Consider the following 12,910-nt stretch of genomic DNA (forward strand, 5'->3'; position numbering starts at 1 on the left):
AGTCAAGTTCGACAGTAGTATTGAGCACTGGTCGTATGGAATTGACCTATGAGTCAAGAACGGTATTAGCGTGTTTAACGCAAGCCGAAAAGATTAGATATAGTCAACATAAGAACAAAATGCTTGACCGACCTTAAGTTTGATGAAAACAAAATTGCTTGGCTAGTTTAAAGGCTAGTTACTTAAAGCTTGAGCCAAAACGCTCAGATGACCATAATGTCACATGGCTTAGGGTGCAGAGCCCAAGTTCGTGCTTATTACTTACTTATATGGTTTAAGTTCGTGACTTATTAGTTACTTATCTAATTCAAGTTCGTAACTTATTAGTTACTTATCTGGTTCAAGTTCGTGACTCCATAGTCACTTATCTGGTTAGGGTGTGGAACCCAAGTTCATGACTCCTTAGTCACTTATATGATTAGGGCTACAAGCCCCAACATGATTACCAGACTCATTATTGATGTTCACTTATCTGATTGTTCTGCAAGTCATTGTATGATTATCATAATCATTTATTGATATTGTATACATGCAGTAATAAGTTTTCTTGTCGAGCCTTGGCTCACGGGTGTTATGTGGTGCAAGTAAAGGGAAAGAAAAACTCACCAAGCCTTGAGTGGAGAGATTAGGTGGCGATGTGTAAATATGCGATCGCTTGACCACCACGGCCAAGTTGTTTCTCAGAGGAACTAGGGGTTAACCCTATTTTTGCCGCTTAGGTCGGCGGGTTGTAATTTTTACACTGTAATGACCATTTTGGATTGTAAATAACTTGTAAACGTTTTTATGGGCCCATGTACAGTTTTATGTTTTAAATAAAATATATTCATTCCTTTTGAATCGATATTTTTCACCTTATCCTATTAATAAAACTTAGATGCACATTTATAACCAAATGACTCGTTTAGCGAGTTAAGCATTGTTTAAAGTCCACAATAACGATCTTGGAGTAACCTAGGTGTTACTATCATGTTCCCAACCATTCAAGATATTGAATCTCCAAAACAAAAGTCACTAGCCTCATTATATTAAGAGACCTGAGGGAATGAATCAAAAGATCTAATAAACATGAACACGAGTTCATGACTATTCAAGATTTAGACTGATCTACAAATGATCATCTGTCAAGATATGAATTAAATCTTTATGACAAATGGTAAGTTTATAAAGAAATTAATTCACATTGGTCCTGTCATATATAATCATAATTATATAATTTATATTTACCAAGATGTCTATCCACATCAGTAATCTGAGTCTTGATTACTTACATCTAACTATATGCTTAGTAAATCGTACTAGCAACTATTAATTATATATTCCTTAATTTAAGATGTTGCTGACTATTATATTCATTATATATGATCTTAATTCTCTCGTACACATACAAGATCATATTCTAATAAATGAATATATAATTTTTTGGTTATTTAAATATAAATTATTCAAACAATAATTTTGATAATCAAATATAATAAAAGTGTACTTTTAATTAAATTAATAAAAATATATTTTCACTTATTTTTGGGGCACCAACCCTAACAATCTCCCACTTGCCCTTAAAGCAAGTGAGACATCTCTCTCAATCCCATATTTCGTACATTACCCATAAAAGAATTTTCTGGAAGCGTCTTGGTAAACGAGTCTGACAAGTTTTGTTCCGACGCTATCTTCATAATGGTTACATCACCTCTGTGCACGATCTCTCTTACAAGATGATATTTTCTTTCTATATGCTTTCCTCTATTGTTGCGTCTAGGTTCCTTTGAATTATCTACCGCTCCACTATTGTCACAGTACAAGGTTAGTGCCTTCTCCATATTTGGAATCACTTCCAGATCAATGTAGAACTTCTTGAGCCAAACTGCTTCCTTAGCTGCTTCACGAGTCGTTATATACTCAGCTTCCGTGGTTGAATATGCAATATTGGATTTTTTGATACTTCTTCAGACTACAACTCCTCCACCAAGAATGAAAACTGACCCAGATGTCGATTTACAACTTTCTTTGTCTGATTGAAAATCATAATTAGTGTATCCAATAGGGTTTAACTCACCCCCTGAATAAACAAGCATATAATCTCTCATTTTCCAAAGATACTTGAGTATGAGCTTTACCGCAATCCAGTGTTCTAAACTATGATTTGATTAATAACGACTGATGATTCACACTGCATAGCATATGTATGGCCTTGTACACAACATAACATACATCAAACTCCCAAATGCTGAAGCATAGGGATATTTTCTCATGCCATCTTCTTCTTGAAGTGTATTTCGACACTTCTCCTTGGAAAGAGTAATTCCATGTCTTGTCGGTAACTGACATTTCTTGGAATTCTCCATTGAGAACCTTTCCAACACTTTATCTATATAATTTGTTTGAGAAAGTGCCAAGAGCTTGTTCTTCTTATCCCTTAGGATTTGGATTCCCAGAACATAGCTCGCTTTGCCCAAATATTTCATTTGGAACTTTTCAACTAAACACTTCTTTACATTTGATAGTGTCTCTACATTATTGCCAATGAGTAGATGCCATCCACATAAAGAACTAAGAAAACCACTACTTTTCCTTTGATATATTTATATACACATGTTTCATCGACATTATGTTTGAAGTCATACGTTTTAATTGTCTCATCAAAAGTAATGTTCCAAGACCTAAATACTTGCTTCAATCCATAAATGGATTTTAGCAATTTGCACATCTTATGATTTTCCCTTTTCTTCACAAACCCTTCTTGTTGTATCATACAGATACTTTCATCAAGATTGCCATTTAGAAAAGTTGTCTTAACATCCATCTGTCATATCTCATAATCATAAGTTGTTACTATGGACAAAAGAATGTGTATGGATTTTAGCATGGAAATAGGAGAAAATATCTCTTCATAATCTACACCCTCTCTATGTGTATATCCTTTGACTACAAGTCTTTCCTTGAAAGTCTCTACTTTCCCACTAACTCTTGTTTCTTCTTAAAGATCCATTTGCACCCAATGGACTAGACATCTTCAGGTGGGTCTACAAGTTCCCAGAGAGAATTGGAATAGATAGATTCCATTTCTTGGTTCATGGCTTCTTGCCATTTTTCCTTTTCAAGGCCTTCCATTGCCTCCTTGGTCAATGGGTTGCCTTGTATGTATCAGAAACAAGGACGTGTGCTTCATGTTCATAGCGAACATTTTGTCTCACAATCCTCCTACTACGACTTTGAATTGGGGCTTCCTTTTCAAGAACTGTGGTGTTTTGGTATGTCGTTTATCATTTAATGATTATGATGATGGAATTTGATCAGTTGTGAGTTTCTCAAAATCTAACTTGCTCTAAGGTTTATAGTTTGTCATATAGTCATGCTCAAGGAAGGTTGCATTTGTAGAGACAAGTACCTTTTGGTCCTTTTGACTATAGAAATAACCACCTTGTGTCTCTAGAGAATATCCCACAAAAATACACACTTCAAACCTTGAGTCAATTTTTCTTGACTTAGGTGTAAGAACATGAGTGGGACAACCCCAAATGCAAAAATGGCACAAACTAGGTTTGTTACCATTCCAAAACTCTAGTGGTGTCTTTGCTTATTGTCTTAGATGGGAATACATTAAAAATGTAAGTCGTCATTTGAAGTACATAACCCTAGAAAATGAGAGGAAGTGATGAGTAGCTCAACATAGACTTGACCATGTATAACAAGGTCCTGTTTCTTCTCTCTGAAACCCCATTTTGCTGTGGCGTTCCAAGTGTTATGAGTTGGGATACAATACCATGCTCCATAATGAAATCTTTGAATTCTAGATCCAAATATTCAACACCTCGATCTGATCGAAGCATCTTAAGAGTTTCACCTAACTGCTTCTCAGCTTCAGCATTGAAATCTTTGAACTTTCCAATGGTTTCTGACTTCCTAAGCATTAGGTAAGTACGACCATATCTATAGTAGTCGTCAATGAAAGTGACAAAATACTCATAACCACCTCTAGCTTGTATATTAATTGGACCACACACATCTTTGTGTACAAGCTCTAATGGTTCTTTGGCTATATTGCCTTTCACTAATAAAGGGCATTTAGTCATTTTGCCTTCTAGACAGGATTCACAAACCAGAAGAGTTCCTACCGTTAGTTCCCTCAACAATCCATCTTTTGTTAACCGGTTAATTCTATCTAGACTAATATGACCTAGTCTTAGATGCAATAGATATGTATCATCTTCTTTAGAAACTCTTTATCTTTTGTTACCTTTTGGTTAGCTACTTCAAATAACTCAGAGTTATTAAGAGATCGTTCATTTGGCAAAGCGTCTACAGTCCGAATGTTTACAATTCATGTCTATTAAAAGAAAATTAAGAATAATAATATTATTACTTAAAATTTTATTTAAATGTCACTACGTGCAATAAAAGGAAATTAAATTTCTAAAAGAAATAAACTAAAAATTATTCTAAACAAAAATAAATTTTTCATTCAATAAAATAAAACTAAATTAAACAGATTGTCCCAATGCTTTTCTAAACTCAATGCACTCTTCATCTCCATCCTTGCTAGTGGTCTCCATCAGAAAGTTCCCTTGACCGCTCAAGAATCTGTAACGAAGAACAAAATATGATTAGTGGTCTCTAAATCAAAGATCTAGAATGATACATCATAATCTCCAATTCAAGCTTAAGGTGCAGGCAAATGATATTTACCATTGTGCCTGTGATCTTTTCTATATATCTTCATAGAAAAAATCCCACCTGTTGTTGGGGGAGAGTGAGATTACACCACCATAATAACTAGATTCTACACAAAATATGATTGATAGAGACCAAAGAAAGATTGAGAAATATGATGCAAATCCTAGTGTGGGAACACAATTCTCCAACTTTGATGATGCTTCAAAACCATTGTTGAATCCACCACCTCGAGCTCCTTCTTCTTCAATGGAAAACACAACCAAAGGCTTATACATGATTTGAATCGATGTCCTAATCCTCTATTTCCTACCCCACAATAGATGCTTGAGGCTTTTTCTAAGAGGAAATTAGAATTGGGGTTGAACAAGCCTCAAACTCACAAATTCAATCACTTTCTTTATGACTTTCTTGGATAAAACTAGACATTATTAAAAACTAGATAGAGAGAGAGAAAGAGATTAGAAAGAGATTTGAAAGAGTGATCAAGTCTTTTAAAACTCTATTAGTGTCCTTTTATATTGTAGGCATTGTCATCAAGTCTAACCAATAAGATTAGAGCTAAAGAACTCGTCATTTGGAGCTTAAAATTGTTTGCTTTTAATCACGTGATTCACAGTGCAGTAAAAACATGGGTTGACATTTAATTGCGATAATATCAATTAAAAAAAGCATGGGATCGAATCACTCTAAGAAATAACTAGAATGAGATCTTTCTCATGCGACATGAATCTGAATAAAAAGAAAAATACAAATACCTTTGTGTAGATGTAGAACACGTGTAGATCAAATAGTGTCTTAGCCTCCTAACCCACCATCTCCCATACTATGGCTCGCATAAAGAGAAGGAGACATGTGGATGTCTATGCTATTGATAACTTCATTTTAGTGTCATTTTAGAATGTGTTTTTGTGGTAATCTTGATTCTTTATGTGTGTTTTGTGCAAGATTACTCTTTTGTTTGTCTTTGTTGTAGGTTGGTGCGGTCAATCACGAGCAAAATATAGTGAAAATGGTGGAAAAATGATGTTGTTGGCGGTTGTTGGACTCAAAATGATGATAAGGACGATTAAAACTTGATTTTTGATGAAGAGATGAGTTGAAAGAAGAAATTTGAGAAAAAAATAGAATTAGAGCCGCGACTTGGGCTTATAAGTCACAACTCTAGACAAGTCAGAGACGCATGGATGCTGGAGGCAATTAGTATCGCGACTTGGGCTTACAAGTTGCGACTCAAGAGGAAGTCAGAGGCTCAACAAAGGGGAATTTTAGACACGGGCAACGACTTGATGATGCATGAGTCGCGGCGCCTGAGGACTTACACGAAATTGAAAGGCTTCAAAAATAGACATGGGCCGCAACCCAAAGAAGGCCAAGTCGCAGTCCGCATATGGAAAATACAGCTTATGTTATTTTTTTACTATAAATTCGTATTTAGGGTTTAATTAGTTCATTAGGTAAGTTTTTAATTACGTTTTTTAGAGACTAATTTTGGTTCTTAGGCTAGTAATTCTGCATTTTTATATTTTCCTTTCCTTTTTAAGTTTATGAATCTTATGTTCTTGACTTATTATTTTGTTGATTTAGTCATGTCTGATATGAACCAAACAATTTTTATCTAGGGTTTAATGTAGTCACTTGAATTTCTATCTATTTTAACTATGATGATCTATTGATTTTTCTTCTCTATTCTAATCTATATAATGTGTGTTTAATACTAATAAATACTTTATCAATATTTGCTAAATTTTATGATTTTGATTCAAAATTTGAAAGATGAGAATTGAATATGCTATCATTATATAGATATAGGATGCATAATGGACGAAAGTACTTGTATGACTTGCGTAGTAATTAGGTTTCTATGATTAATGCCTTCTATATGTTTAAGTTTATCACTGAGATGTAGAAAACCTACATATAGGTTGAGATCTTATATCTTGAAAAAGAATAGGAATCGAATTATGTTAACCTGCTATTAGAACAGGAAGAAAGAAATTTAGAATTGATAAAATTAGTAGAATGAAAAGGTTATGAAATTAACACACTAGGTATTTTTAATAGTGATTTAAATCTTTTAATTAGTGATTCTTGTTCTTAGTTTTCTTTTATATTTTTAAAATTAAATTCATTCATCTAAACTTTGGTTGCCAAATAGAAATTAAAAGAACAATTAGTGGTACTTGGAAGATAGTCTTCATGGGAACGATACTCTACTTATCATATATATTACTTGAATTGATTACATGCACTTGCGTATATATAATTTTTACGATCAAGTTTTTGGCACCGTTGTCGGGGACTGAATTTCCAATATCAAAGTTAATTGTTGCTTGTTCTAATTTTATTTTATTTTTATTTTTATTGTTTACATTTATTCGGATCAAGGCTATATTGTGTTTCAGGAATTGTTGGTATGTGCAAGGAAGTAGACAAAAGGAAATCATACCACTAGATCTTGAAATTGAGAGAATGTGCAAAAAGAATTGAAAGATAAAGAAACGATTGGATTTCACCATGGTTGAGAACGCAAATAATGTTGTCAACAATAATGCACATATGGGTAATGCAGCTGAAGCCGATCCACCATTAAGGAACTATGTACTCCCTACTGTTATGGGAATACATTCAAGCATTCATCCTCCAACTGTTGAAGCAAATCATTTTGAGATAAAATCTTCAATTATTCAGATGGTGCAGAACTGTGTACAATTTGAGGGGTTACCAAATGAGGATCCAAATCTCCATATCACAAACTTTTTAGAGCTATGTGCGACATTCAATATGAATGGGGTGAGTAACAATGCTGTAAGATTTAGATTATTCCTATTTTCACTAAGGGACAGAGCTAAGAGTTGGTTGAATTCTTTAAAAGCTAACTCTATACTAACTTGGAAGATTTGGCTCAGAAATTCCTTGGTAAATATTTTCCTCCTGCCAAGTTAGCCAGAATAAGAGGAGAGATTAATAATTTCCATCAACTGTATGGGGATTCTTTATATGATGCATGGGAATGATTTAAAGCGTTGCAAAGGAAGTGCCCACATCATGGAATAGAGAAATGGCTGCTAGTTCATACCTTTTACATTGGTTTGGGGGGTAATACAAGGACAATTATAGATGCAGCATCAGGAATAGCGTTTAGAAGAAAAAGTGCTAATGAACCATATGAATTATTGGAAGGGATGGCTACGAATAACTATAATTGGCCTAATGAGCGTGAGAACAAGAAAGTATCAGGAGTCTTAGAAGTTGATCCAATTGCGCTATTGACTACTCAGGTGGCATCTCAAGCAATTGTAGCAAACTAATCTTGCCGCACAAGCAATGCAAGTATAGAATGTTATAAGTTGTGAGATTTGTGGGGGACCACATGTTTATGAACAATGCCCGAGCACAACTAGTTGCTCAACTGATGTGAATAATATACCCTTGGAACAAGCACATGTTATTTGTAATTTTTCAAGACTTGCACCCAACACTTATTCCAAAACCTATATGCCTGCTTGGAAAAATAATCAAGGGTTACAACCACAATATCCATAGTACCCACCTCAACAACCCCCTCACTAACCAACTTATGGATTACATTCTAGACCATATTATGATCCAAACCCATGCCCATCTCATCCACCACCACATCCTCAAATCAATCCACCAACAATTCAGACAGACCAATTAAATCAATTTATGACAGAGACAAGGTCTTAAATCAGGAGTTTGGAGACACAAATAGGTCAATTGGCTCAAATTTTTTCTAGTAGACAGCAAGGGAATTTGCCTAGTTCCATAGAGGCAAATCCTAAAGAACAATGCCAAGGTGTCACTTTGAGGAGTGGGACTAAGTATGATGGACCTACAGTGGATGACAAGGGGAAGAAGAAAGAGGATCAACAAGTTACTAGTCCAATACAAGAAGAGGTTATTGAAGACCTTCCAAAAACAGAAAAACCAAAATACACTGAGCCTACACCAAATATTCCATACCCTCAAATGTTTCGAAAGGCTAATCTTGACAAATAATTCTCTAAATTTCTTGAGGCATTTAAGAAACTTCACATTAACATTCCTTTTGCAGAGGCTCTAGAACAAATGCCTAGTTATGTGAAGTTTATGAAGAAGATATTGTCTAATAAAAGAAAAATGGAGGATTATGAAACAGATACATTAACTGAAGAGTGTAGTGCAATTATTCAAAAGAAGCTTCCTCAAAAGTTACGAGAGCCAGGCAGCTTTACTATACCTTGCACCATTGGGAAGTTTCATTGTGAGATCTTTATGTGATTTGGGTGTACGCATAAATTTAATGTCGCTGTCTGTATTTAAAAGGCTTGGTGTAGGGGAAGCTAGACCCACTTCTATTACTCTTCAATTGGTTGATCGTTCATTAACACATCCCAAAGGTATTATAGAGGACATTCTAGTAAAGGTAGATAAGTTTAATTTCCTAGCAGATTTCATTGTTTTAGATATGGAGGAAGATGAGGATGTGCCTATTATATTGGGACGGCCATTTTTGGCCACGGGGCAAGCATTGATAGATGTTCAGAAGGGAGATTTAAGGCTTAGAGTACAAGGTGATGAGGTCATTTTAATGTTTTCAAAGCTTTGAAATATCCTTCAGCGAGTGATAGTTATTTTTGTGTTAGTGTATTGGAGAAACCAAGTAAAGAGGTCCAGTTTATTAAGGATCCATTGGAGTTGAGTTGGATTGCAAGTCCTGAAGAGTGTGCTGGTACTGAAGCAAGTGAGTATGTTAAGTGGTTGAATTCATCGAGGCAAATTTAGAAAAAGAAATATGAGGAATTAGGGCAACTGCCTGAGAGACCTCTTCCATCCATTGAGAAATCACCAGCATATGAGTTAAAAACCTTACCTGATCATCTTAAGTACGCTTATCTGGGGAAGAATGATACTCTCCCAATTATTATTTCAACTTCTTTATCTGAGCGTGGAGAAGAGAAGCTTCTTAGGGTATAAGGGCTCACAAATCAGCAATTGGATGGACTTTGGCAGATATTAAGGGTATTAGTCCTTCAACAGTGATACACCGTATATTAATGGAGGAGGATAGTAAGCCTAGTATTGATGCTCAAAGGAGGCTCAATCCTTCAATGAAAGAAGTGGTAAGGAAAGAAATCCTTAAATGGTTGGATGCAAGGGTAATTTACCCAATATTTGACAGTGCTTAGGTTAGTCCTGTCTAGGTAGTTCCAAAGAGAGGTGGTATGACGATGGTTAAAAATAATAATAATGAACTTATTCCAAATCCTACAGTGACGGGGTGGAGAATTTGTATTGATTACTGTAAGCTGAATAAGGCCACCAGAAAAGACCATTTTCTTTTACCTTTTGTAGATCAGATGCTAGATAGATTGGCAGGCCATCCTTATTACCGTTTTTTGGATGGATATTCAGGATATCATCAAATTCCTATAGCATAGGAGGATCAAGAAAATACTACCTTTACATGCACTTATGGAACATTTGCCTTTCGGAGGATGTCATTTGGGTTATGCAATGCTCCTGCCCCCTTTCAAAGATGTATGATGTCTATTTTTTCAGACATGGTTGAAAAAGGTATTGAAATTTTTATGGATGACTTTTCAGTCTTTGGACCCTCTTTTGATGGATGTTTAGCTAATTTGGAAAGGGTTTTGAAAAGATGTGAGGAGTCAAATTTAATATTAAACTGGGAGAAATGTCACTTTATGGTGACAGAAGGAATAGTCTTGGGCCACATGATTTCACGCCATGGAATTGAACTAAACAAGGAAAAGATTTCAACAATAGAAAATTTACCTCCTCCAGTGTCTATTAAAGGGGTTCTAAGTTTTCTAGGCCATGCTTGATTTTATAGGAGGTTCACAAAGGAGTTTTCAAAAATTTCGAAGCCCTTATCTACTTTACTTATGAATGGTGTGGTATTCATCTTTGATTCTGATTGTTTAAGAGCGTTTAACACACTGAAAGAGAAATTGGTATCTGCTCCAATTGTTGTATCACTAAATTAGGAAATTCCTTTTGAATAAATGTGTGATGCTAGTGATTATGTAGTAGGAGCAGTTCTTGGACAGCGAGCTGACAAGGTATTCAGAACGATTTATTATGCTAGTTGAACCTTGAATGATGCTCAATTAAATTATGCAACTATTGAGAAGGAATTACTTGCAATAGTCTTTGCATTTGACAAGTTCAGACCATATTTGATTGGTAATAAGGTGATTGTTTACATAGATCATTCAACTATTAAGTATCTTATGACCAAAAAGGATGTTAAACCTCGCCTGGTTCGATGGGTCCTATTATTGAAAGAGTTTGATATGGAAATCCGTGATAAGAAGGGGACGATCATAATGTTAAAGAGGAGTTAATAGATAAAAAATTTCTGGATGAACAATTATTTTTGATTGAATGTGAAGAGAAGATACTATGGTTTGTAGATTATGTCAACTATTTGGTAGCTAAAGTTGTGCCTTCTGACATGTCAAGGTAACAACTAAAAAAGTTATATTCAGAAGTGAAGCATTATTATTGGGATGAACCCATTCTTTTTTGTCATTGTGCTGACCAAGTGATTAGAAGATGTGTCCCAGAAGAGGAAATGATTTCCATACTTACTCACTACCATACTTTACATTGTGGTGGTCACTTTGGGGGAACAAGGACAGCAGCAAAAGTTTTGCAATGTGGGTTTTTATTGGCCTACGTTATTTATAGATGCTAATGCCTTTGTTAAGAGTTGTGATCATTGCCAAAGGACTTATAATATATCCAGAAGAGACCAAATGCCAATGAATGGAATTCTGGAGGTTGAGCTGTTTGATGTGTGGGGAATAGATTTTATGGGACATTTCCCATCATCTTATAATAGCAAGTACATTTTTATGGCAGTAGATTATGTTTCTAAATGGGTGGAAGCTACAGCAACTCCTACTTGTGATGGAAAGGAGGTACTTAAATTTCTTCATAAGAATATTTTTACTCGGTTTGGTACTCCAAGAGCTATTATTAGAGACAGAGGCAATAATTTCTGTAATAAATCATTCACAACTCTATGTGCTTGTTATGGAGTTCATCATAGAAAGGCCCTGTTTTATCATCCACTTGCTAATGGTCAAGCTGAAGTCTCAAACTGAGAAATTAAAAATATTTTAGGGAAAACTGTAAACACATCAAGGAAAGATTGGTTGAAAAATCTTGATGATTCACTGTGGGCTTATCGCACAACCTTTAAGACTCTGATTGGTATGTCACCATATCAGTTAGTATTCGGGAAGGCATGTCATTTACCAGTTGAACTTGAGCATTGAACTTATTGGGCGGTGAAAAAGTTGAATGTTGATTTATTTATGGCGGGGCCAAGTTGCGACATTTAAACAAGTCAGAGAGTACTTCAAAATTAAAGGAGGGGCAGGTCGCGACTTGAGCTTATAAGTCGCGACCCTTGATTGAAACAGAGAGCAAAGGAGCTTTTCAAATTAGGTGTGGGCTGCGACTTGAAGAGGTTGAGTCACGGTGCTTGGGCAAGAGTATTGATAAGTATATTTTTTGTATAAAGTTTACCTTTATACTTATCAAATTCCCCCACACTTGAACTTTGCTAGTCCCTTAGCAAACCCACTAGACTCTAAACAAAACTAAAAACTAACACAAAGGCAGTCTCACTGAATACGATAATTGTCTCAAAGAATTACACTAAAATATTATGCTATAGTGACTTTGAATTTCATAACCATCAGATTTTCAACTCCTAAATTGATGAACCACTTGAAATTTGTCTTAAACCACGAGTTATAACAGTCATACTTACCAGCTCACTTGAATCAAGATGAATTTATACATGTCGTTTTATTCATTTTTTTTTTTTAAAGCAAACTAGCCCCTCATCAGAAAATGAGTATATATATATATAAAAAGGACAACCACTCCATAGACAATAACCAATTACTCTCCACTAATATAAACACACAGAATCAAGAATCAAAAGGTCTTTATCAGCTTATAATGTATGGCTAGGGTACAGGGTAGATGAGAATGATACATTTTAGGCTCATATTGCACCATAGCATACCTAATATATATACTTTTCTATTTCTACTTTGGATCTTCTTCAACAATTCCCTCATGAATTTCATACATTGTTGATCTCTCTATTTTCCCCCACACTTATTTTCATGCAAGAAAAAAAAAATTCTTTTCTTTTTCTCTTTTTGCTTTTAACATATTTCTTGGGGAT

At 35.0% G+C, this 12,910-nt stretch overlaps 1 protein-coding gene and 1 non-coding gene across 2 annotated transcripts; one reads left to right on the forward strand and one right to left on the reverse strand.

Annotated features, from left to right (window-relative positions):
- Nucleotides 1–7,619: 7,619 nt before the first annotated feature.
- Nucleotides 7,620–7,726, reverse strand: LOC133798987 (small nucleolar RNA R71). Its single transcript, XR_009876197.1, has one exon. It is a non-coding gene; the product is annotated as a small nucleolar RNA R71 (small nucleolar RNA).
- A 1,088-nt stretch (nucleotides 7,727–8,814) lies between these two features.
- Nucleotides 8,815–9,283, forward strand: LOC133796307 (uncharacterized). The gene is made up of 2 exons (XM_062233777.1): nucleotides 8,815–8,938; nucleotides 9,012–9,283. The coding sequence occupies exons 1-2, from the start codon at nucleotides 8,815–8,817 to the stop codon at nucleotides 9,281–9,283; spliced, it is 396 nt and encodes a 131-aa protein (XP_062089761.1).
- Nucleotides 9,284–12,910: the final 3,627 nt, after the last annotated feature.

The sequence above is a fragment of the Humulus lupulus genome, chromosome 8, assembly GCF_963169125.1.
Source record: "Humulus lupulus chromosome 8, drHumLupu1.1, whole genome shotgun sequence".
NCBI lineage: Eukaryota > Viridiplantae > Streptophyta > Magnoliopsida > Rosales > Cannabaceae > Humulus > Humulus lupulus.